The sequence below is a fragment of the Dryobates pubescens genome, chromosome 14, assembly GCF_014839835.1.
Source record: "Dryobates pubescens isolate bDryPub1 chromosome 14, bDryPub1.pri, whole genome shotgun sequence".
Classification (NCBI taxonomy): Eukaryota; Metazoa; Chordata; class Aves; order Piciformes; family Picidae; genus Dryobates; species Dryobates pubescens.
In genome coordinates this window covers 1597589-1623546 of record NC_071625.1, presented here as the reverse complement: position 1 = coordinate 1623546, position 25958 = coordinate 1597589, and the positions used below count along the sequence as shown (strand labels likewise).

General features: G+C 44.4%; 1 protein-coding gene across 1 annotated transcript; it reads right to left on the bottom strand.

Moving 5' to 3' along the window:
• Positions 1–2087: 2087 nt before the first annotated feature.
• Positions 2088–25836, bottom strand: DPYS (dihydropyrimidinase). The gene is made up of 10 exons (XM_009898211.2): positions 25535–25836; positions 22201–22359; positions 19911–20090; positions 18788–18977; positions 13758–13914; positions 12508–12649; positions 11218–11360; positions 4651–4858; positions 2689–2794; positions 2088–2160 (listed from the first exon to the last, which is right to left on the bottom strand). The coding sequence occupies exons 1-9, from the start codon at positions 25802–25804 to the stop codon at positions 2720–2722; spliced, it is 1524 nt and encodes a 507-aa protein (XP_009896513.1). The 5' UTR covers positions 25805–25836; the 3' UTR covers positions 2088–2160; positions 2689–2719.
• Between the last annotated feature and the right edge of the window lie 122 nt (positions 25837–25958).

Genomic DNA, 25958 nt, shown 5'->3' with positions numbered 1-25958 from the left:
AGTAAGAGTGACAAAAATATAGTTAACCTTCCCCCCCCCCATTTTAGTCATGTGCTTGAGTCTTCCACCTCCCATAAAAGAGAGGGAGGAAATCAGCAAAATCCCAAAGAGAAGTGCTAAGTGAGGAAAGGATGTTGTGTGTTTCAGCCTTGCCAAAAGAGATGCTCAGCTCCTCTGTACTGAGATGAATTGCTTCAGAGGGTTTTACTGCAGTGATGCCACCTCTCAAAGCTATCAGAGACAGTCTGCTCTAGCTGCTGAGTGACCAATGGGCTGAAGGAACTCAACATAAAGTTTCCTCAGCAGGCACTCGAGAAGCCTGAGGACTGTGGCTATATGTGTTAGGAGTCAAACATCAGGGAAAGGAATTGTCTCACTTCCCCCTGAAAAGCTGAAGGAAGCTGTGTGGGCTGCGGAAGTCAGCTCTAAACCTGCTTTCCAATCTAATGTGGGGTATCTGCTGTCTTAGGACCAGAGTTACAGCACAGGCCCAGCAACAGCTGGAATGCATTGAGCAATGGGTTGGACGCGATGATCTTGAAGGTCTCTTCCAACCTGGTGTATTCTATGTAAGTGAGAGCTGGGGTGGGGTTGCAGGATAAATTCAGAAGTCTTGTAAGGGGCTAGAGACTGAGGCAAGAGTGAGAGACCACTCAGTGCCCCTTCCAGTACTCCAGTACTGCACCCCTGTGCAGAATGGGACTGGCCAAAATGGCAGCAGGAGGTGCAGAAGGGTAGGTGCTGGAGCAGGAGGCAGGGGAGAAGATGAAGGTGGAAGTGCTGTGGAGCTTCAAGGACTGGGGCAGGGTAAGAGGCACTTTTCTCCTGCAGCTTCTCAAGGGCTATGACTTAGCAGCTTGTGGCTAGAGGCAGGACTCGGGTACTAGGGCCAGCATGTGTCATGTTAAAACAAATACTCATCAATATCAGAGATCTGACAACTTCTTGCACTCCAGGATGTAAAAACACAGCAGATGCTTTGGTGTAAATCCCAGCTGACAGCATGCAGGTAGTTTTGTTCATGACATCTGCACAAGAGTTAAAACAATCATTGGAGTTCAAAAGCAGGCATTTGGTAAGACCAAAATCCAAAGGGTACTCCCTGTGAGGAGAGTAATGCATGGTACAGAGCAGCAAGTAACAGAGATCCTCTGCTAATTGCAGGGGGAGAAGCTTCTTCATTTCTAATCTAATAAAAACCTGAAGCAGCTCTAAAAAGATGATACACTTTCCCAGCTTCCCACTTTCATGGTCTGCAGAGCTCAGGTCACAGAATGGGTGTTTGTGTAATTCATAAAGCTACTTGCTGGTAGCACACTGTGAACACACCTGGGTTTAGAAAATCACTAACTTGGTTCCATTGGACTTTCAGGGTGTGCAGGCTTCTGTGTCACTGCCATCTCAGTGGGTGCCCTAAGAAGCCCAAGGACATTTGGAAGTTCCAGGCACATGCAGAGTACCCAAAGGACTGAGAGTATTTCTGTGGCCTCCTGCACCATAGCAGGTCACACTGTGTCCTCTTTGGAGGCAATGCAGACAACCTGGCATTGCAAGAAAGCTGCTCATCTCACCCTGGGCAGGCTCCATCCCATTTTGGAGCTTGCTGCAGACATGTTCCAGGTGTAACTCTCTGTTAATTATGGAGGGAGACCAGACAGCAAATTCAGATGTAGATCATACAGAAGCCTACTCTGAGCAGTGACCTCTGCTCCCTTGTAAGAATGATGGATGCCTGCTTCTGCTGCTCTGCCACCCCAAAACCAACCTGAGAAATGGGAACCTTTGCTAGCAATTCCTGACCATCCCCATGGTTATCCTCCACCATCTGACAAATCACCTTCTCCTTTGCTGTGTAGACACACAAGAAGTACTGACCTAGCAGGAGTTTGTTTCTCGTGCAAGACCCTACAAAGCTGCTGCCATATTAGTTTATTATTATTATTATTACTCCATTTTCTAAAAAGATTTTTCCACTTCTTAGCACAAAATTCCTTTTAAAGAGAAATTGCAATGACAACTTTCATGCAGGAAGCCCAGAGTCATGTTTATTGGGTACTGTTGTTTCCTCTTGGCTCTCGAGAAGTTGGTTGTGGATTGATTGTTGGGCGCAGAGCGCACTGCCTTGGTGGGGACAGCAGGGTCATTTTCATTTGCTTTTATCTGCAGAGAAGAAAAAGACAATAGGATATAATCTTCCTAAAGAAAATCTCTGCTTTGCAATTTGTCACTCAGAGAGGTAATAATGGAGAAAGAGTGCTAGGAGCTCGGAAGAATGATTATTGCTTTCTCACTCTATTGCAGCTTTAACCTTTGGTCCTCTCTATTACAAAAGCTTTCTCCCTTACAACAGAGGAAAACAAATCGGATGCTGCACTTTTCGTTGCTGCTACTGATGCCCTGGATGAGGTTGACTGTGAGGTAGCTCTAAAGGAATGAGCCAATATAATGTGGAAATGCCACCTTCACCCTCCCACCATTGCAGGTGTGTTCCTGTCCTTGTATTAGCTAGCAGTAAGAACAGACCCATTTCACGTGAGGTGCAAACTTGGGCTTTACATCCTCCTGTTTTAGACCAGTCAGCATCTGAGAGGGCTAATTTCAGAGAAGGCTGTCATGAGCTAGGGGGCCTGACACACTTTGTTTCCCTGCAGTTTCAGAGAAGCACTAGGTAGCAAAAGAGACAGTTACCTTCAAGAGCCAAAGGTGGGGAAGGAGTGAGTTAGTTTGGTGTGACAGGTGCTCCTGAGACCACATCTGTATATGGTGCTCTCTTAACAGGAACAGGCTGACAGACCTGCAATAAAACATTTCAAATGTCTCACTGTAATTTGTATTTCTGTAGCTAACTGGACACAATGAAAATGTGTCCTGTGCTAACCCATCTTTGTGCATTATGCATCCCAACACTTTCACCAAGCCTCTCTCTGGCAAAGAGCTCCTACACTGGGATTCAGCTGCTTGGCTCTCAGCTTTCCTCAGGAGCAGTCTGCTCAGCACTGTAACAGTTTTTAAAAGAAGCAGCTGATCATATTCCACTTTGTTTTATTGATGCTTCTCTTCCTTGGACCAAAGAGAGCCCTTGGAGCCACAATCATAAATCTGATTGCTTTTGTGGATTTTTTGAAATCTTGGTTCAGCTACTTCAGGATATCCCAGGAGGGAACAGGTACAAAGAAAACACACTTGAGCTGCTCTCCTGAACAGCTGCCTCACTGCACGTTCAAGCCCTAAGCTTGTTGCTTGTTAAAGTGAGCACATTCCCCACTGATGCTCTTAATGCAGGTAAGAGAGGTTAATGAGCACCAGTGAAACAAAGAGAGTCCTGTCTTCTGTGGGAATCTACTACCATAGCTGCTGGCTGCAGGAGGTTGAGCTAGCTGGAAAATGACTTTCTGAAGATATGCTGCACTTGATGCTTTGGTGAAGGGAAAACTCCCTCAGGCTTTAATGGGAAATGGAAAGCATCACGTTCAGGTTTAGTTTTTATCATGACCTCCCTCTAACACAAGGCTTCAGCAAAGGCCAGGACCTGAAGTCACTAAAACTCAGCTCTGCTTGAGGAAGCACCTAATTATCAGTTAATAACTGTGACTTAAATGAAAAGGAATGCCTGAAGTTTCTGCTGGTCTAACATCAGCGCAAATCTGTTCCCAACAACTACTTTTTACTATCCTTACCTGACATTCATTTTGCATGAAAACTCAAAGGGATCAACACTGCATAACAAAGTGCTACAACAGTAAGCAGCCCTCAGGAGCAAGGTACCAAGTATCTTCAATGGCCAGAGAATTAGACTCACAGCCACATGGAACCTTCCACATAACACACTGCCCACTGAGGATGCATTCAAAGAACTGTAATTTCTAAGAGGAGTGCTGCAACGAGAAGCTCTCTAGATTAAAAATGCAGGAGGAGTCTAGTACAGGAGAGCAGTCCCCTATTCACCCTGTGAGACCCTGTTAGCTGTAGCTGGCCAGAGAATTGCATGAGCTTTGGAGCAGCTGTTTCAATCCAGTGACAGATTCAGTGGAAAGGGAAGGTATTTTCTCCACACAGATTCACAGTTAAGACAATTGGTTCATTTTTCTGCTAGGTCTGAGAAGTCCAGGCATAGATTTGCTATTTTTTGTGCCCTTCCTTTACCCTTACCCTTACCTTTTTGCCTTTGAAGATGAAGCTTCATTCCCTTTGAAAAGGCTAATGGAATAGATGAATTGTGTGGGCAGATTCAAATGAGGAATGTAGTTTCAAAATAAATAGAAAAGTAGAAACACCAGGGTGAGATGCTAAGGTCATGCAAGTGTCAGAGATGATGTTAAGGCTCTCTGGTTGTCAGTGCAATCGGTGACAAAATGTAGCAATTAGCTAGATTACTCAGCAGCTAAACTTCATCCACTTTCACTGGAAGTGGGCCATGTTACTGAGCACCCAGGCTTAGCCTGCGAGCTGTGCAGACTACCCTAAGAGCAGCTGATGATAGTTTTCTGGAGGATCAAGAGCAAAACAAAGGGAGTCCCTAGTTTCATCTCCTCCCACTTTGGCAGACTGATTAGTAAGGGAAATTACCATGGAATTCCCAGCCCTCTCTCCCAAGAGCTAGTTATTCTCATGTTGTACAAAGCATTACAGAGATGGATTAGTTTAATTAACCTTCTCCCGCTGCCTGACTCGTTTGTAGACATAAGGAGGGAATGGTGGACGGGAGACATATTTGCCTTCTCCTGCTGTGACATTGAAAGTTCCATCTTCATAAACCACTTTGCCTCTTGAAATTGTTGCAACTGGGACTCCATGGCAGACCATTCCCTCAAATATATTGAAGTTGTTGGCCTGGTGATGTGTCTCCGCAGATATTGTCCTGTGTTGACAAAACAAAACAACACCCCAGATTATGCAGACCCTTGGATTTTACCCCATTATGAAGGTCTGAGACATTTATAAGGGAAGGCAAGTTTGGGAGCATTATTAAACCATGACATTGTAGAGCACATCATGGAACAGCTGTAAAAATAGGATAGAGCAATAACATTTCAGCAATTTCATTTCAGAAGACTGAAGGAGGAGTCAAAAGGACAGAACTCTGCAGCCTTGAAATGCAAAATTTTCCACTACAAATAATGGGGGGGAGAAAACTACCAGGTTGTAATATTTGATTTGGATAACATGATTTCATTCTGCCTTGTCAAGCAAATATCTGTGCATGATAAGGTCAGGAAAGGCTGTGCTCTTTTAGCTAGAATGACTTGCAGTTCCAAGTTTGAACAGGCTGCAGTGTTTCACACTCATAACACAAAGACTATTCTGCTAGCAAGTCAGTATATGGTAACAAAATCTGGTAGCTCTTGATGGGAGCTGGACTGAGCAAATGACTGACAGTCCAAGTATCTCAATGTCACTAAATAATAATGACAACATCACACTTCTACAGACATTTCCAAGTTCTCCAAATCTAACTGGCTCCATTAAAGGCAGAGCCAGTGCTAGAGCTGACACCAGCACCTGGAAGTGCAGGCTATATCTATTGTACCTAAAATAGGTTACAAGGCTGTGCTGCCATTCAACCAGATCTGGACAGGCTGAGAGCTGGGTGAAGGCAAACCTCATGAAGGTCAACAAGGACAAGCAGAGAATCCTGCATCTGGGTAGGAAGAGCACCAGGCACCAGCACAGACTAGGGGTTGTCTTGCTGGAAGGCAGCTCCACAGGGAAAGACCTTGGAGCCCTGGTGGACAGTAAGGTATCTATGGGACAGCAATGTGCCCTTGTGGCCAAGAGGGCGAATGGCATCCTGAGATGCATCAAGTGTGGCCAGCAGGGCTAGGGAGGTTTCCCTCCCCCTCTGTTCTGCTTAGGTGAGACTGCACCAGACTCGAGACTCGAGAGAATCAGTAATGAGAAACTGAGCTTGCATAAATGAATGATCAGATAGGAAAATACAAACTGACTGAAGAAAATCTGGAAGTGATTATGGGGGAGAAAGAAGGCAGAGTTATGCAAGGAGAAAATAAGAAAGGTTTAAAATTTGTACTGCCATTGCTAAGCTTCAGTTCTCCAGAGAGGGCAGCTGACACTTTTCAAGCCAGCAGGTTACCAGGGAAACGTACCTCATGCTATCTCAGAGAGGCTTATTTTGTTGCAGTTCACAGAACCAGAGGCACTGAGGTTGGAAGGCATCTCTGGGGATCATCTATTCCCAGCTCTCTGCCCTGATCAGGGTCAGACAAAGCAGGTTTCTCAGGGCTGTGTCCAGCTGGGTTCTATGCAGCTCCAAAGATGGAGATTCTACAGTCTCTTTGGGCAACCTGTGTCAGTGTTTGATCACCCTCCTAGCAAAACAGATTTATTTCTTGTATTTAAATGAGATTTCCTGCATTTCAGTTTGTGCCTGTTGATTCTTTCTTAGTGTCCCCTCAACCTGAGAAGACAGGCCTTTGACAGGCTCTCTCATTGGAGTGAACTAGTGTATACTCCTGCACGCACACACTTGCAACTGTACAGCTGACTATGGGGCTGTTGAGAATGCCAGCACATACTTGTCCTGTGCACACTTATTTGTGTGCCACATTATTTCATTTTACCTTATTGTGTCTAGATGCAGTTAACCATGTACTCAGTATTCAAAATTAGGCTCATTCATCAAAAGAGCAAGACAGTTGCAGCATTATTCATTCTAATCATTTGCCTACATCTTACTTTCTTCTTCTCCCATGTTCTGAAAAATTACAGTCGGTTGCTTGACAAAGAGCACTTAAATGTTGTAACTTAAGCCTCTGAGGCTGAAGACTTGCCTACAGATGAGACAGACCTAGGCTGCAGATTTTGTTTCTGACAAATAAAGAGATTCATCCATGAATATGTCTGCATGCAAGCAAAAGGACTGAGGGAACACATGCCAGCAGACAGGGACACTGACTTCTGGCTGATTTGCATCCAGTGAGTGTTTCTCCTAGAGTACATAAAGTGCACAGGAAACAGGGCTGGAAACTGTGTCTTGCCCAGTCATGTGAGAGCAGGTAGATCACAGAGTAGCCTTCCTTTCCTCCCTCTCCTCCTCAGGACTTCTGCATTCCCTGCCCAGCAGGGACTGCTCTCCAGCAGCTATGCACTTGGGACTGCACCCACCACTGCTGAGCTCGAGGATGAGCCCAGCTCCATCAGCGTACACAAGGTTGATGTTGGGCCTGCCAAAGAGGGTCACTCCAGCAGAATCCAAATAGGATGAGGTGAGAGACTGCTACCTGCACAGCCAGCTCTGCCCCTGCATTCAAAAAGCAGTTAACTTTCAGGCTATATTTGGTGTGTGGAAAAAAAATGGTGGCTGAGGCTTCAGAGACTGCATGCTGGCATAATGAAGTAGCTGCACTTAGAAAGTTAAGGTTTTTTTATCCCTAGAGGTGTTTGATCTTACCTTGAGGGTCTGATTCAGGGCTTATATGCAAAGCTCTGACAGGCTACAGTGAGTTTATTGAGCCCTAACATCTGCCAGGAGCTGAATGTCTCTTAGGAGATCTTTAGCACCTCGTGCCCTATTTCACACAGGATGCTCAGCTCTTTCCATGGTACTGCAGTATTTAGATTCCTTGACAAGCATTTCTGAAACAAGCCCCAGAGATTCTGCATTCTTGCTTGCTTTCAAATAGCTAAAGGCATCAGCTATAGAGGACACTGACTTGCTGACAGGTGACATTCCCTTTCCCCTTGCTTACTCTGCCCTCTCCTTCCGAGGCAGCCTTTACAGCTGCTTTTGTTTCACAGACAAGGAGCAGTTGTATTATTTGTGTGCAGCTGAAAGAAGTCAGTGAACACTTGTGATCAAAGCACAGGTTGAAGTCAGACAGCACAGTGAGCACATACTTGCTGCCTACGTGTGTTTTCCCAAGTTCTCACTCAACAGTTCTGTGTGCACAGGCTGTGCTTGGGATGCTGAGGGTGTTGAGGTCTGCAAGATGATGTTTGGTAGCACATGGCTGCAACAGACTAACAGGTCTCTGTGGTATTTTTGTGTTCTTAAATATGCAACCAGTATAGGGAAGTCAAGAAGCAGCCCTAAATTGGCAGAACCCATCTTTCCTGTTACAGTTTCTAGCTAATTTATGCATTTAATGTGTCTCTTCCCAACAGTGCTTGCTTTCATGCAGACCTGCTACAACCAGTATGCAGCAGTTGTTAAATACAGGAGCAAGTCTGATAACTGTTTATATAAGATTTGCTGCAGAAACTACCAGAAGAATGCTACACAAATAGGCCAAAGAAGCTGACTGAGTCGTGCTTAGTTAATGTGAATGGGAAACTTCAACCCACCACGCTGACCCACGGAAGCAAAGTCTCAGCTGAAGTGGCAGAGTGCTGGAAGTGGAACCTTGGAATTGCAATTGCTCCCAGCTTGCAGAGCTGAACTGATTAGGGTTTTGCAACCTAGAAAGAGAAAATCCTGAATGCCCAGACACAGTGCTGTTGTGCAGTAATGTGGAGGGAAATGAAGACAATTTTGTAGGTACATAAGTTTTTATGGCTTGAAGAACTTCATTACCTTTCAGAATGACTTCAGAATCTTCCCTATGAACTTCCTTTGACAGCCTGTTGTAATACCACTGCTGTCACTGACAGCAATTGTCTAGCTTAAGCAATACTTAAGCAATTGTCTGGCTCTTTGGGCTAGTCTCAAACAGTATGTTAAGGCTACAGCAACACAGCATCAAATCACAACAGGAAAACCACATTTTTTTTTCTCTTACAAGAGTCAGGTTTACAAACAAGAAAATTCTCATGTTCAAAAGAGGAAGGACAGCAAGAAAGAGGAACCGGTGTGTTGTGAAACTGAAAATCCCTCCCCAGAGTCAACAAAGCACATGAAGCTGCACCTTGCCTAGTATCCACAATGGCTGAAATACATCAGCTAGATCACTCTCATCCGCTGGGCTGTTCGTGCCCTCTTCAGGATTTGCAGTGAAATGAGCAGACAAGCACCAGCGAGATGCACTTACCCAACTAGTTCACACTACTGGATCTGCAGAGGGGCTTGCTCCCAGCAGAGCCGAAGGGATAAACAATGCAAACAATACCAGACAAGGGAAAAAAAAGTATTGGCTGAACATAAAATCAGGCTGCTCAGTAAGAACATACAATTTGGTGTTTGAAAAAAATAGTCTAAGTAAACCTAGACCTCCACAGCTGCAGTGGGCAAAAAGGCAATGAGAGCCTTCAGGAGAGAATGAAAGGAGGCAATGTTTGGGAGGCAAAAAAAGATCAATAATTACAGGCACTGACAAAGCACCCTGAGAACAATGTCAGAACTCTGCTGTCCTGCTAATTTTTCCCCCCAGGAAGAGTCCAGAATTAAGCTCAGAAAAGAATCCTTCAGGTCTCTCTCTCATTTTTTTCTTTTGTCCTGAAATAGCTCATTGCTGGATCTCAAAATATGCTTACTCCACATGCCAGCAGGCATAGTGCACAGGAAAATCTCTCTGACCCAGCACTGGGCAGGCCTCTGTGTTTATTGAGGCTGACACTCCTCAAACTTCTTCTGCTGGTGCAGCCAGTTTTGGTTTGTGTTTGTGGGGTGTTTTTTTGGTGGGACCTCTGATTATCAACCTCTATGGCCTGAATCTTTGCAGCTTAAAACACAGAATGCTTTTCCTCTCCCTCTCACATGTTTTTGTCAGAACTGCATTATCAACAATGCAAAACCTAGATTATTGGTCTGGAGAATTCTGTTTGTGTAAGGTGAGTCAAAGATTAGAGCTTATTTTTTTACCTCCAACTGGCATCAAATTTGCCTAGATATGTGTCAAAACTTTCCTCTACTGTGAGGTGAATCTTCAATGTTTTATATATATATATATGTATATATATTAGATTTTATATACATTAGATTTTCAGCCATATGTATATATATATATATGGCTGAAAATCTAATTCCACCTGAGTTGCAACAGCTCAGGCTCTAGAAACTCCTCATATCATGATAACCTTGAGTAAAGCTGGCCATAATGGCCATAAGAAAGAACAAAGGGCAAGCATACCCAGCTCCCCAGAAAGTTTACCTAGGTTGCTGTCTTCTAGAGATACTGACTCTTTGGATGACACTGATGAACACATTTCAAGGAGAGTCAATGTGTGCCTTTAGCAGTTGTGTGCCCACACTGCTCACTAGAGCTGAGTCAAAGATAAAAGCACCAGCCAAGCACACCTCTTGACCTGCTGCTGCTGCTCTGTGTGGAGCTGGATGTGGTCAGATGTGAGACTCAACTGTTAAAAGTGCCTGCAGATTTAAACTAATCTGCTCTTGAACAGTGGAGAAGCACTTGCACAGCTCATAGGCATCTCAGCTGAGAAAGCCAGCTCCCCAGGTGGGCTGGCTCTGTGACAGCCACCTGCCAGACCATTTCCTGGCAGAAGAGCCAGAGCCCAGATACAGTTCTTGAGATATTTATAGTGGCTTGAGAGTGGAGCAGGCTGCTGGTGTGAATACAGCTGAATACAGCAATCAGCTGTAATGCACAACACGCTGTATGAGTTGAGGCTCCTGGAAAGACTCTGTATACCCTGTGCAGCAGTATGTGCCATGGAGTCACAGGGTGAGACATCAGCACACCTTTTGTGCATCTGCTGGTGGTGTGATAAGCTCTATTCTAGCAGCCTTACTGTGCACAAAATCAGAGAACTCCTTAAATTAAAGCAGAGACATGCACAGCTTGAGTTTCAGAAGCTCACTCCTGGCTCCACCACTACTCCTGCCTCTATCAGCCAGGGAGAAGTTGTCAGGAGGGCAAGATACCGTACTTTCAGCACCCATCCTGTCAACCTTTGAATATGTTTGAAGTAGCTGTCAGTTCAAAACACAGGTTTGCAATAGGTCACCCTGGAGGAACACAGGCTCCACTCCCCGCTCTTTGTAGTGAGAAGAAGCATAGTCCAGCCCTTAAAAGCGTTACCCCAAAGAGGTTGTTTTCACTCTTAGGATACCAAGCCCTAATGGACAGACCTTGTTACTTTTGCACTTGGTCAACAATCAAGGAGAAGTTTTTTAACTCCAACTAGGGATCAAAGATCTCTGCTCACACTATTGCAGGAGACAAATAACCTGCAAATAAGTAACATGAAGTGCTGCTGAAAAAGACCAACACCTCACCCCAAAGCCTTACTGCTGAACAGGGGCTTTGAGAGAATTTTTCCTGCAGAGAAGCTGGATGGAAGGAAAGAACTACCCATACATACCTTGTAGCTTTGGGATCCCAAATGACGATGTCAGCGTCAGAACCCACAGCAATTCTCCCCTTCTTCGGGTACAGGTTAAAGATTTTTGCTGCATTCGTGCTGGTAACAGCTACAAATCTGTTTTCATCCATTTTCCCACTGTGCTGCAGAAGGGCACACAGGAGAAAAGGCATTACTTTTTCAAACAAGGAATGCAAAAAAGTTTGTGTTGCTAAAGAGGTTAAGATGAGTGACAGCTCTGCCACCATCCCATCAGTACTTCTCAGATGGCACACTGAAGAGTTTAAAGGAAATAAAAGTCACTGCTTGTCTCCGATGCACTTACTGCAAGGTACATTCACTGACCATGGCAACTCTATCTTACTTGAACTCCCAGCAAAAGGGGCTTTGAATCTGTAGCTGTGCTTAGCAGCTTTCTTTGGAGGCATGGCAACCCCCAAGCAGCTAGGTTTTAGGAAATGGTGAGAGTGCTAAGAAGAGCCTTGAACATGACAAAGGAGAGGTGAGGCATAAGGCATAGTATAGGAAAAGCAATTTGCAAATCTCTTCAGCAATAACTCAGAGAATCTGCAGCCTCTGGAACGTAATGAGCAATTGTAGCAGTTGGTTGTAGCACTCAAGCAGCAGATCCTTCATCAGATTTCTTCTCTTTCCCCCTCATCACACTATCTCACATCCAAAAAGCTGACCACAAGCTTTCATATTTATATTCTATTAGAGCCCGAAGGGCACTGTCCTGAGAAGCACAGAGCTTTCTTGTACTGGCACTATCTGGAGTCAGTGGGAGTGGGACTTGAAGATGTTCATCTCATTATATCACAGGACTGAGCCATACACTGGTGAAGGATTTCTTATCTCTAGCTTGTTTCCTCTGGCTGAAAACACAAATTAGAAGTTGATAGACACACACACAGTGCAGAAGCTCCTCCAGCAGCTGAGTCTGAGAGAGATTAAAGAGGACAAAATGCAGAACTGAACAAAACTGTGGGCACCTCTTTTCTTTTCCTTTAATCTGCAAACAAATGTACTGTGCACTACCACTGAAACACCTGCAGTCCTTTGCTGCTAAACCATGGAAATGATTCTCTAGTGCTATATTTCAAGCACTAAGAATCATCTTCTGTCTCCCAGGACCCTGAAGTGAGCAAGAACCCTGATATGGTGTTTGATCAAAGGAGTTATCCCATAATAAATAAACTTGCTAAAACTGGAACACTGAAAAATGCTGAGAGATTGTATTTTGTTGTACCAGCTCATGGCCTCAGTGTTCAGACCTCTTGATCTACTTACAACGCCTTTTTCCCAGATGACTGACATCCTGTCTTCCACACCGTTCACTCCATTAGGGATTTTGGTGAAGTCATCCTTCCCCAGAGCTTTCTGGCATATGTCAAATGTGCAGTTGTCAGTCCCTGTCACAGAGAGGTCATCGCTACAGGGGAACAACATTAATTATGGATTAGAGTATACACCAGACAGTGCCACAGAGGAAGATCAGTTCCAAAGCTAGGTAGGTTCAGCAGCCATCCTTTAGGGAAGAACCAGTATGCCCCATCAGCCTGTCTTGCTCCCCTGTGAAGTAGTTTCCAATTCAGAATGCCCTTAAGAGAAACCAAGCACCAAAAATAACACTTTTGCTTCCAATATGTCAAAGGTATCCAACAAACGGAGGACTGTCCCTCTTTGCCCAGAGGAAGGGATTTGGTTTCATGCTACCTTAGGGCAATTTCAGACTGTGTCACTCCATACACCCTGTGAAATTACTAAGGATATGCACAAGCATCAGCCAGTGTTCAGGCATGGCTATATTCACAGACTCTGTGGTCAAATTCAGCTCTTCTGTGGAGATAAGTTTCATTGGTAATGAAACACAAGCAAACCATCATGTTGTTAACTGCAGATACCTGAAGGATAGTCATCGAATCACAGAATGGCTTAGGCTGAAAGGGACCTCAGAGATCATCTACTCCACCCTGCCTGCCATGCAGGGATGCCTCTCTTCTAGACTCAGCTGCTCAGGGCCTCATCTAACCTAGCCTTGAGCACCCCCAGGGAGGAGGCAGCCACAGCCTCCCTGGGCAATCTATTCCAGATACTTCTGTTCCTACTTCCTTCTGACGATGATGTTATGAAGTGGACAACTTTTGTCCACCTTTTGAAGACAGCAGGCTTAGTTTTCCTGCAGCATCCAAATTTCAAGTGAAAATGGTAGCTGACAATGAAAGCCAGAACCCTTAGCTGTGACTCTGCTCTTTACATGCTTCCCACTGACTTACTGGTCCCCTGGTCACGTTTCAGTTTCAGCTGCAGTATTAGCAAGGCATGTCTTACTGATTAAAAACAAATGGGAACAAAAGGCCACGAGAGTGCAGAGACACAAATGCTGAACACTGCCTAATTTCTGTTAACACAAAGCATTTATGGCTTCACCTTCCAGTTCTCCTTCCTGATAATGTCACATTCTGCACTTGGAAATCCCTGGGATGTCAACCTGTTATTGCATACTCCAGAATGCTCTTTCTGTCTGATCAACTGCTTACTTGGCCAGTAAGTCCATGAGGAAGCCAGGTGTAGATGGATCTGGTCTGAGTGGAGGTCCCATGACATACGCTGCAGCGTGAGCCCAGTCTTTATTCCAGTAGTTGGTGCCATCGGTGCCCAGGCTAGCAGCAATAGGCTCGCCATAAACCACCTTCCCTGGGAAAAGTAAAGCAAGAGTATCATCAAACAACATAAAAAGAGATGGCTTGCATTCTTTTCCCTGTTCTGGATCTCTTTGTAGGCAGTGGGTTTAAATCTGAGTTTTTAAAATGAAAAATAACACATGGAAGGGGATAATAAACTGAGCTGTAACACAGCATCTCTGCTCTGGATATTCTGCTGGTGATCTCGCAGTGTATTTCTTCACAAGAACACTGCTTGGGCAGGGTTTTTGAATTAACTTGCTGACAGACCTATTGCAGTGGGTTTACACATTGCTTACCAGCCCTGTGACTGAGATTTCAAAAGCAACACAGGCCTCAGCTGCATTACCTATGTTCAAGATCCCTGTATTTCTTGGGAGCACCTCTTTGGTGCTCTGAAATCATTGACTGTGTAACAGTATGTGCCGATACATACAGCAGACAACCTTTGCACGGTGGTATCTTTGTCAGGCTAGAATTGTCCAGGAAGAATAATACTGCACCAGACATAAAGAGTGTAAAAACATTTCCCAGATTGAAAACAAAATTAAATTACTTCAACAGTTATGTCCCAAATGTTTAGTTCTTTGCTGCACAGTATTCAAGATTTCCTCAGAGAGCACCAACTCAGGCCGGCTGCTAGCCTTCAAATAGACCTAATATACATTAACTATTTCCCACCCCCCCCAGGAAATGTGGGTTTGAAATTCATCTGAACAAGACAGGAGATGAAAGAAGATGTTTTCCTCCCTGAGGAGGTGGTGCAGTGACCTTGCAGCTCCTGTAGGCCACAGGTGGAAAACAACAAAGGAAACCTTTCCAGATTTCTCTCTAGCCATTGGACTCTGGCAGTTGTGGGAGCTGCTGCGTCAGAACTGTTGCACTGGCAGAGGCAGGCAGGGAGGAGCTCAGCTCCTCTCAGAATACATTTCCCATTCCCTAATACTGTGTGCTAAACTTGGGCAAAGGCCTCACACCGTCTAAACCTCATAGCTCTACAGTTATTTCTGCAAGGAGTCAAGACCTGCTCTGACATTACTGTGCTGTACATTTACTGCAACTACTACATAGTATAATTGCTCCCACAAGCTAAAGTCTCTCTCTTAGCACTATTAATTTAAGCACCTCAGGTATGCTCTGGCATGCTGAATGTGCATCTTTTATGTTGACACTTTGCCTTGCAGCACTTTAAGCTCCCAGTCCCACTTATCTACTGATTTACACCTGGACTTAAAGGGTCACCAGCCCAACACTATATTTTGGACTTGAAATCATTACTTAAGCAGAGCTTGATTAGGTTTTGCATCCTATTTTCAAACTTTAAAGGCACTGAATAGGAGGTCACCCATGGAAGCGCTGTAACCACTCGGTGAATGAGGTTTGAGTCAGGTGTGTGCGTTCCAAATTCAGAGCTGCTGCACGAGTCAGGGGGAACCTTCCCCCTCCTGAGGCAACACCAAACCCAGTATCTGAGGGCAGGGTGCCACAAACCTAGATATGTGCAGAAAAGGTTCTGCATATATAACCAGTCTGTATTTACCTGGTAGGCTTTTGACAGATTTTTTGATGGACAAAGTCAGTGCGAAAGTGAGAGCAGGGGGATGTGTGATGTAGTGTGTGCCTGCCACATGCCAAGCTGAGGAGACAAAATAAACCTGAGCTACAAACCGTGAGGACAAAGCTATAAACTATAAAAGGCAAATGTTTGGTTTCTGTACACGATTTTCTTAGTTTCACAACGTAAAACTGAAGTCTCCAAGCTCAGAGTTGTATATGCTGAGTTGATTCTAGCTCACATAGCACAGCCAAGGATGGCATTTCTGCAGTCAGAATTTGACCTGAGCAGCTCTCCTTGTTCCCATGAGGGGGAAGGAGGACAAGCCATTACCTCAAGTGATTTTGATTCGGAACACTGCAGCTTCAACAGACTACAGCTGAATGCTTCTGCTGACTGAGCAATTTCTTGCCTTTCATTCAGTCAGGCTGAAGGATCCAATAATATCAAGACTGTGCTTTACTTTGAATAACTATATTCTGCATTAAGGTTTTTCTAGCTTGATTAGTTTCTGCCTATGGGGAGGAAGTAATAATGTGGTAATAAACCAGGTCTTTCCATTTGCTTTGTAGGCCTGCATTCAATAAAAACATTAAGCAGAAAGTGTTCTGCTGTTTGGTGTCTCTGACATCTCTGATCTGATGGGAAGTAGCTGTAGATTTGGTGTCTTCTTCATCAGATGCCCAAACTGTCTGGCAAGGAACTATTTTCACATGAATTACTTTATAACAAAGAACAGAGTATTGCAATTTATTTTACTCTCTCTCAGAACTCAAAGAGTTATAACCCTGAGAAACATCAGCTAACACAAGCTTGCAAAACTTGTGTGCTTATTCTGGTAAGAAGCTCTTATGATAAGGTCATATAGGGCAAAGATAGTGACCAGCTCTGATCTGAAACAGGCAGAACTGAAAGGCAAGGCTTATTGCTGCAGCCATAGCATTGCATCAGTTCAGCTACAATTCTGGCATTACACTGTCACCCAGAAAATAGATTATGCTCACTGAAGGTCAGGCTGTCCCCCTCTGAGGTCAGTGATGGAATAAGAAAGAACATCACTCTGCCTCTGACACAGGCTGCAATGAATATGTACTTCAGACTAAGTTCTTCGAAAGAAGCCTGAAAAATTTCACAATTATAAATAGCAGGAGGGCAGCATCAAGAGATGGAGCAATAATCTTGAACAGATAAATAAATTGCTTTACAGTGAACATTTCAAATGCTTGAGAGCCTCTGGCCTTTGAGAGTTTCCGCAGTTTTCATACTAGAGTCTTTTTAACCTGTCCAAGTTGATAACAAGTTTCACAAATAAACCCTGGGGTTTATTTGTGAAATCCATACAACACTCTGAGAATTATTTTCTGGAACTACCTGGGGGATGCTTTTGTTACTACTTTTTAACTGAAAAATAGAAAATAATTCTTACTGAAACTACTGACACCGAATTTCTAACTGCCAGAATTGGTGCAGATCAGTCTCATTAAAAGCTGTGATTGTTGTAACTATCTTTGTGGTACACTAGCTGCCTTTCAATATTACTTAATCAATCCTAGGTTTCTGTCTCCTTTGGCACTCTACTTGCATGCAAACAGAAATGAGTTATGAAAAGCAGTTGCACAAAGGCGAGCACCAATGGTTTTGATTGCATCAGCCCAGGGAGCTCTAAAATCCAATTTGCACCACTGTAAGCACAAATTGTACCAATTTCTTCTTTCTACCCATGCAAGAAGCTTATAGATGGGAATTCAGTTACCAAACTGGTACTGCAGCCTAGCCTTACAACAGATGCCTAACACTATTTGACAGCATTTACAATCAGAGCAGACTTTTTTACTTGAATAATGTGTTACAACACGCCGGCTCCTGCCGTAGCTCTTCTCTGTTCACAGCCACTGTCTCACCTTTAATCTGGGTAGTTTCCTGTTGTCACACTTGCTGCAGTTAACGCCGACCCCGCACCTATGACTGGAACTGATGAGAACCGCCACATTGGCAGCGGCACTGCCACCTAGTGGACACATCTAGCATAGCACAATACCAAAAGTGCTGGTGAAAAATACTCTGGTACCAGACTCCTTTATAAACTTGAGTTACTGATACGCCTTACTAGAAGTCATCATCGATACATATTCCACATCAACACATCCACCTATATTAGCACAATGACATCGTGCTGGGTTTGATTAGATGTGTGTCAAGCTCTCATGCTCTGCTTTTTGATATTAATAATCTGTGTCCCCTAAGCATTACCTAAAGCACAGAAATAAGGAAACTGAGGTCTGTGTACAATTCGTGTCAGGTCAGAAGAACATAAGCTGAGATGTAAAAAGGTAAGTAGGACAATATTCCATAAAGTCTTAGGCCTTCCAAATCACAGGCTTCTGTCCTGCTTCTTTTACCCATATAGTGTGTCCTCAGCACTGTGGTTCCACACACTGCTCTGGATGAACTTACAGGTAAGGAGGTAAAACATCCTGAACCCCTGCAGCCTTCAAATTGCTTCTAGCCAACCCAACAGATGTCCAAGAGGCTCTTCCTGATGAGGAAGAAGTGTCAGAGATAACATGTGATAAACTGACTGTAGCTCCCATTCCTATCTCCCTGAGCTGCTCAGGGAGAGGAGGCCGAAGAATTGAGAGCAGAATTGAGCCCAGGAGGCAAGCAGGGGCAGGGGGAAGGTTCTGTTTCTAAGCTTTGGTTCTATTTCTCATTATCTTACTCTAATTTAATTGGTAACATAAGTTTTTTGGTGTTGTTGCTTTCTTTCCTGAGCTGAGCCCATTTTTTCCTTCTGACAAAAACCAGTGAGTGAGCCCTCCCTGTCCTTGTCTCAACCCACAAGCCTTCTGTTGCAGCCAGGGTGAGAAGTGGCTGCATGGTGCTTTTTCCATCTGGGTCTAAGCCACAACAGTGTGCAGCGAATAGGAGTCCTGGCCATGCCATGGCACTGTCTGCACACACATGTTGTGGTCTCCTTTGCAGAGCTTGTCCAAAGAGCTGGTAAAGACTTGCAGACTCCTACCCAAGGAACAGGAATAGCAGAGCACTTACTGTCTTGTATTGATCACATCATTTTTAATTCAGTAATGATGTCTTGGCCATTATTTTGATCTTGGAGGTATGGAATAAAGGAGAAAAAAATACTGCTCTGGGGATAAGGGGAAGTTCCCAGCGCTTCTGGGACCCCATAACACAACTTAGACATCCCCCTCCAAGAAATTCACCCATGGGTTATGACACCCATGGCAAGTAAGGCCACTGATGCTGTTTAGTTTTCCACAACCCTTCCTCCAGTGCCAGTGTCCAGGCATAAAAGAGTTAGGACTTTTACCTTCTCTCCGTGCGTTGCTTATCACCCTCGCTGCAGATTTGCTCATTACGTGGACCACATAGAGGGGGCAGTTGACAGCATTTGCTATGGTAATTGCTCTCTGTGTAGCTTCAGCTTCCACTTCTTCAGGACGACACATCTCATGCCCCTCAGGGCCAGTAATTCCCATCGCCAGCATCTTCTTTGCACCCTGAACACCAGGCAGAAACATGTAAGAGTCAGTTAAAGTGCGGCTGTGGTGCCGTGAGCACACTGCCAGACAAACGTATGCTAAACCAGCCTGCAGTGAGCTTGAGGAGAAAAAGCCAAGACAACTGTGGGTTTTTTCAAGAGAAGTTATTGGTTATTCAAGAGAGGTTATTGGAGTTATTTGATAAACACAGGTCTCAGGACACCCAAGTGATCTCAGAGAACACCAAGGTTTTAAGAGGCATAAGATTTTGTCCCTAGTATATTTCAGGAACTTGTGCTTTGTGGATGTGAGATTACTTAGCAAGAATCTCATTTCTGTTATGGTACCTGGGGCAGAGTCAAAGTATTATTGACTAGAGAGCAGGGAAAGAAACTCAGGGCCAGCTTACACTGCCAGTGCCTCCACACAGCACAACGACGGCAGTGTGAGGTGAGGCTAACTATGCATAGAGAGATACTGAGATTCTGTGCCCAGTCAGCAAAGCTTTCCCTGTACTGGATTTGCTCCTGCCAGATGACTCAAGCATGTTTGGAGAGACCTAGGGTTATCACACACCTGATGTCTAAATACTTGCCTGAGTGCTGCCCCTATGACTTGGTCAATAGTCAGGCTTGGATTGCTGCTTTCTTTGTCAGACAAAGATACACATCACATTGCCAGTATCTAGATGTTATACTGCAGCTATAGCTGTCCTTAGAGCAGGATCCTGTGCCTCCTGTCTACACTGTTAACTCAGGACTCCAGGTTACAATTTCTTAGCCCATCATAAGCATCCTTTAGGATTTTGGACAACCTGTTTGTTTTTGGTTCCCTGGAAGCAAAACAGGGCAGCAAAGCCTTTCTTTGTGACACTAACACATCTATGGAAGTGCTTAGGCAAGAGGGGCATTCATATTCCTGACTGTGATGGGCAAAATGTCAAATGCCTACCTGTGCAATCAGCTCCCCGTTCTCTGCATGGACTTGAGCAATTGCTCCAAGTTCCTTACAGCAGGAAAAGGCTGCGTAGAGCTCCTCGTCATTGACCATGTACACATCTTTATAGGCCATAAACATCTTGAAGGAGTTGACACCTTTGTTTTGAACAAGACTTTTCATTTCTTCCTTCACCTGCAAGACAACCAGGAATTTTCCAAACAGCAATATTGGATTTTACCTGCTAATATCTTTGTATAAAGAACTTGCAGATATGAAGGCTGAGCCTTTACACATCCATCAAATGTATTTTCTAACCACACAGCCCAAGTCACATAAAGAAAGACAGATTTATACTATTATTTTCTTGCCTCAAATTGATTTTCAAAGTATATAAACCATTTGCACTGCAGTGCAGGCACTGGAGACACAAGCAAATTGCAAGAAGGGAACACATTTTGCAAAAGACAGTCAAACATGATTTTGTTTCAGATAAACCTCCTGCCACTGAAGGTACCCAGTCCAATGTTATAATCAATGGATCCAACCTATACAGGACGAAGATTTAATGCAAAATTGATTCTCAAAATTGGACTGCAATAGGCTTCAGGTTGTGGCAAATAAGAGTGACGGAAAAGATCTCATCTCCTGCAGCTTCTCTTGAGTCTGCACAACACACAAACCTTTGAAGTATTTTGTTGTCAAACAAGAGGGCTCTTAAACTCCAGGTGCAAGACTCCTCCTTATTTCTTGAATCCTCCACAGTATTTCATGTGTCTGCTAGGTTCTGTGAAGCCCAGCAAAGCATAATGTCCCAAAGAAAGAGGCAGATTTTAGCCCAAAGGTTTCTTGTAAAGCTGGAAAGCAGGACCTATTCATTACCTGGGTAGTAACAGATAAAGGGTAAAGGACTTTACTCCCTTCCCTTTTGGTGGCAGTAACTGGTGTGCATCTGTAACACCATTCCCATCTCCACGGGAAGAAGTCCTTTCAAAGAGGAAAACTTTATTTTTCATCTTCTGTCTAACAGTGTGGTTGGATCTGCTCAGTGAAGGTGAGAGACTGATTTCAAACTCCAGGAAATTTTCTGAAGGAGGAATGGCAGCATATCTTGAGCAGGAATTACCAGACAAAAACATGATGGGAAGGCCCTAATCTGACAAAAATACAGAGGCACATCATTTCTTTCCTTCATCACTAGTTACTATGACTAAGGGAAGGCATTGTAAGGAGTGTATGCTTTTACTCAATCTGAGGAGATGGTAGCTTATTAGCAGGGCATGACATCTCTGTCTTCTTCACCCAGGTCTCTTACAGCTAGAAAAACACCAGACTTTTCTGTTGCTTTAAATCTTGGCCTTTAAAAACACAGTCAACCTCTTAACATAAACCAGAAGGTTTCGTTGATTTACACCTCCCTACTTTTATTGCTGGGTCTTTTTTCAGCACAATTCCACTGTTTCAAATGTACATTCCTCGCTCTTCACTGGGGAATTTATTTTATGCCTTTGCTTTGAGCTAGAAGTCACAGCCAGCCTGATTAGTGCTTAGTGCATGGAATACAAAGATGGGGTGTGTGCAAAGTGAGGGCTTTGGTTTCTCTGTTTTAAAAGTTAAAAACTACAGGATGTACTCACATTTAAAAGTGGAATTTACTTAACATATGTCTGCTCTGATGCATGTTCTCTGAGGAGCCAAAGTTTTGGAAAGCAAGGGTTAGGTTCAGATAGATGTCAAGCACCTGAAAAGTTGATTTATTAGGCGAAGCTTTCAGGCTATCAGCAAACATTCACACAACAAGGATGATTCTCCCTTGTGTAAAAGTTCCAAACCTTCAGGAGATAACTCTGCAGTCACACAGAAATAAAACTCTTCCTTTACAAATAAAGAGCCATAGAGGTTTTTGCATACCCTTAATAAAAAATCAAAGTGAAACAACAGCCAGACTCCAGAGAGCATTTGGAGTGTTCAGACAGGAAAAGGCAAAATGCATGCAAACATCTCCTGTCCCCTCTGACCGGCCTGGTCTTGGTCTTCCTTCTCCCTTAACCTTGTGCAGTGTTATCCAGAGATACAGGTTACCTGAAGACTTCATTTGTTCCATATACATGGACTTCAGCTAGATTACACAAAGGATTGAGTTAATACACATAACCTCTCAGCCATAAACCACAGACACTTTCAAATGTAGATTTGACACATAAGATTTCTATTATATTACCAGCAAGCTATACATAGCATGAGAACTAATTAAAACCAGATGTGGTAGCTATTCATGGAACTGAAAATCAGCTGTTGTGTTTACCTGGTTGCTCCACCATGTAACTGCCACATGCAGTGCATAATCACAGCAGACTTTAGGGTCTGCCCAGCTTTTCCATGTATCGAAGGCTTCAATAAGGGAACAGCCCTTCTGAGGGATGGCAAAGTCGATGATCATAGTGGTTCCTCCTGCTAGAGCAGCCTGAAAGGATAAGTTAATATTTAGCAATCAGAAAGAATGCAAATTTCCTCCCACTCTCTCCAGTTCCCTGTGCAGCAATTAATCTAGACACACTGAAAAGCTAGAAGCCACTGAAGAGTCTCCTTGAGTCAAGCCTGAACTTGCAAAATGATTGAGGAGATTAATTTCACCTCCTTTGAGAAGGATATTCTCAAACAGGTGTTCAGGGTATCCTCCTGGAAGCCATACTGGAACACATGGAGGACAGGGAGGTGTTTTGAGACAGCCAGCATGGCTTCACCAAGGGCAAGTCCTGCTTGACCAGCCTAGTGGCTTTCTATGATGGTGTAGCTACATCAGTGGACAAGGGAAGACCCACAGATGTCATCCATCTGGACTTTTGACACAACATCCATCTCTAACCTGCAGAGATATGGATTGGATGGATGGACTGTCCAGTGGATAAAGAATTGGTTGGATGATCACATCTAAAGGGTGGTGGTCAATGGCTCATGTCCAGATAGAGATGGATGACAAATGGTGCCCCTCAAGGGTCTGCGTCAGGACCAGTGCTGTTCAATATCCTCATCACTGATACCAGCAGTGAGATTGAGAGCACCCTCAGCAAGTTTGCAGATGCCATCAAGCTGAGTGGTGTGGTTGCTAAGTCTGAAGGATGGGATGGGATGGGTGCCATCCAGAGAGACCTGGATGAATTTAAAAAGTAATAAAATCAAAATTCAGTTTGAAAATCCGGTGTGGCAATCCCAGGCTCTTGATTAGCAGCAAAAAGAGTTTTGAAGTGCTTTAAAATGATTTCAGTTATTGCCAGAGTATCATTTAGTAAAAGTGCCTAGCAGGTTTTTAAATGGAGCAAGCCTTTGACATCCTTCACAGAAACATTTACAAGTAAAACCCCCCAGAAATCTTGCATTATGGATCTTGATGAGGATCAAAAATTGCTTTTGGTTACCACTAATTTTCAGTCTCTCTTACAGACAATTGAATTATCACCTTTTTCTTTTCCTCTGAAGGACCTTTGTCAGTCACTCTCAAACCAAATCCTCCACTAACAGAAACTGATCCAACAGAGAAGTTCTTTTGCTGCAAGTGTTGCAATCTCCCAGCTTAGCCAGAGAAATCCTCTCTAATGCCCTGAACTACACCCCTTTGCACAACAGGTACAACCGAGTCAGATCAAAACACACACAGCTCAGATTCATGCTCTATTACTCCTCCTATTTCTAGATCAATGGGCGCCTTCCCCTCGCTTGGCAATCAGAACTGAAATACTCGAGTGTCAGAACATTCTGTAAAAAGAAGAGAAAAAGAAGGAAGTTTGAGGAGTGATGTAAACATTTGTGTATCTGTGATGAATTCAGGAAAACATTGCCTCCAAGAGAAGCTGTGCAAACTGTCAACTTTTTTTTAACAAGACAGATTGGCTTATTTGTTAAACACACACCAAGCTGTGTGGTGCAGCAGACACGCTGGAGGGAAGGGAGGCCCCCCGAGGGACCGTGACAGGACCAGGGAGGTGATTCCCCCCCCTCTACTCCGCTCTGGTGAGACCCCACCTGGAGCTCTGTGTCCAGTTCTGGAGCCCCTCTTACAGGAAGGATCTGGAGGTGCTGGAAGGTGTCCAGAGAAGGGCCACAAGGATGAGCAGAGGGCTGGAGCTGCTCTGCTATGAGGACAGACTGAGAGAGTTGGGGCTGTTCAGTCTGGAGAAGAGTAGCCTCCGAGGAGACCTTCTTGTGGCCTTCCAGTATCTGAAGGGGGTTACAAGAAAGCTGGGAAGGGACTTTTTAGGGTGTCAGGAAGCCATAGGATTGGGGGGGAATGGGGCAAAACTAGAAGTGGATAGATTCAGAGTGGATGTTAGGAAGAAGTTGTTCCCCATGAGGGTGGTGAGAGACTGGCACAGGTTGCCCAGGGAGGTGGTGGAAGCTTCATCCCTGGAGGTTTTTAAGGCCAGGCTGGATGTGGCTGTGAGCAACTTGCTCTAGTGTGAGGGGGCACTGGAACTGGATGATCATTGAGGTCCCTTCCAGCCCTAACAATTCTATGATTCTATGATTTAGAATAAAAGAACATTGTAGACTTGGGGGGGGGGGGGGGAGAGGGAACAGAAAACCAACTAAATAAAAGCCATGGGTTCTATGACTCCATCCAGTCTCTTTTTTTCTCCTAATATCATTTTACCCCTCTCTTGGTAAGGAGAAGTATTCTGTGCCTTTATTTATTCAGCTGGATAGGTAAATCTTGGCTAATCATTGTAGCATATTTTGCAATAGCTGGAGCCCAGCTCTGCCTCCCTGATTCTCTTGCCAACATATTTGTCAGGTGCTGACTGTCAGTACACAGCTCTGAGCACCTGCCGTGCTTTGACCTGGGTTAAAAAGGTCCACAATATCTTCTTTTTCTTTTACATCCAATCACTAAGCTGAATCTAGAGTCTTCTTTTAGGCACCAAAGTGACTTTCAGGACACCCTGGTTTGTGTGTGCAGTCTCTGGTTTTCAGCTTTGGGGGTTTTTCTTTCATTTTTTTCCCAATGTTTAAGGCAAGATTGGATGTGGCACTCAGTGACATGGTCTGGTCCATGCGGTGGTGTTGGGCCATAGGCTGGACTGTTAATACCAGTAACTGATACATTGCTAATGTAGGGAATGTAATGAGATCAGTTAAAAGCTGGGGGGGGAAAAAAGGACAAAACCAAAACTGTACTACAGTTGTAAAACTGTGAGAAAATAGAACCTTTTAAGGTCTGAAGTGAGTATCAGAAGACTAGCTTGCATTGCCCTATCATAACAGAGAAGATCACTTTACTGTAGAAATACTCCCAAGGCACTGGGAGAGTTAAACTGTTGCTTTAGTTAACCTTTGCTCAGAAAAGTATGAAGGTTGCATGCGCCGATGCAAGTGGTAGCCTGCGTGGCAATAGTCAGTGTAAATGGCTGCACTTAGCACTCCCACCTGCAGACAGAAAAGCCTCTGAAGGAGCCCAGCTGGTTGACGGTGGACCTCTGCATACCCCAAGCACTTACTGCAATGGTCCAGCCAAGGGACAGTAACAGCTGCCTGTGCTTGATTCACCCTCTGTTCTCTTCCTTAGAAGAAACTCTGAATAACCAGCAGGTACTCCTTTCTAGGAAAGCCCCGACGCACACACAGACACACACCTGTTCACCCACCTTGGTTCCTGTGTAGAAGTCATCTTTTGACCTGCTACCCATAAAAGGGAACTGCATGTGTGTATGAGTGTCGATGCCCCCGGGGATCACCAGCCTGTTGGTCGCATCCAGTACAACAAGTCCATATGGTGGCTCAGGGTTTAGGTTCGGTCCCACCTGCTGCACCACTCCATCTTCCACGTACACGTCAGCCACCACCGAGCAGTCGTCATTCACGACTGTTCCCCCCTTGATCAAAAGTCTCTGTTGAGCCAGGTTCTGGGGTGGCATGGGAGCCTAGAAGGTGAGAGTGAGGCCACAGATCAGAAAGTTGCTCTTGCCTGAGAGTATTTCACCACCTACCCTTCTCTCAGAGCAGCAGTTACCGCCCAGTGGCCCTCAACACACAGCACGGTGCTCTTTAAATGGACAGCTGAGAAACTGA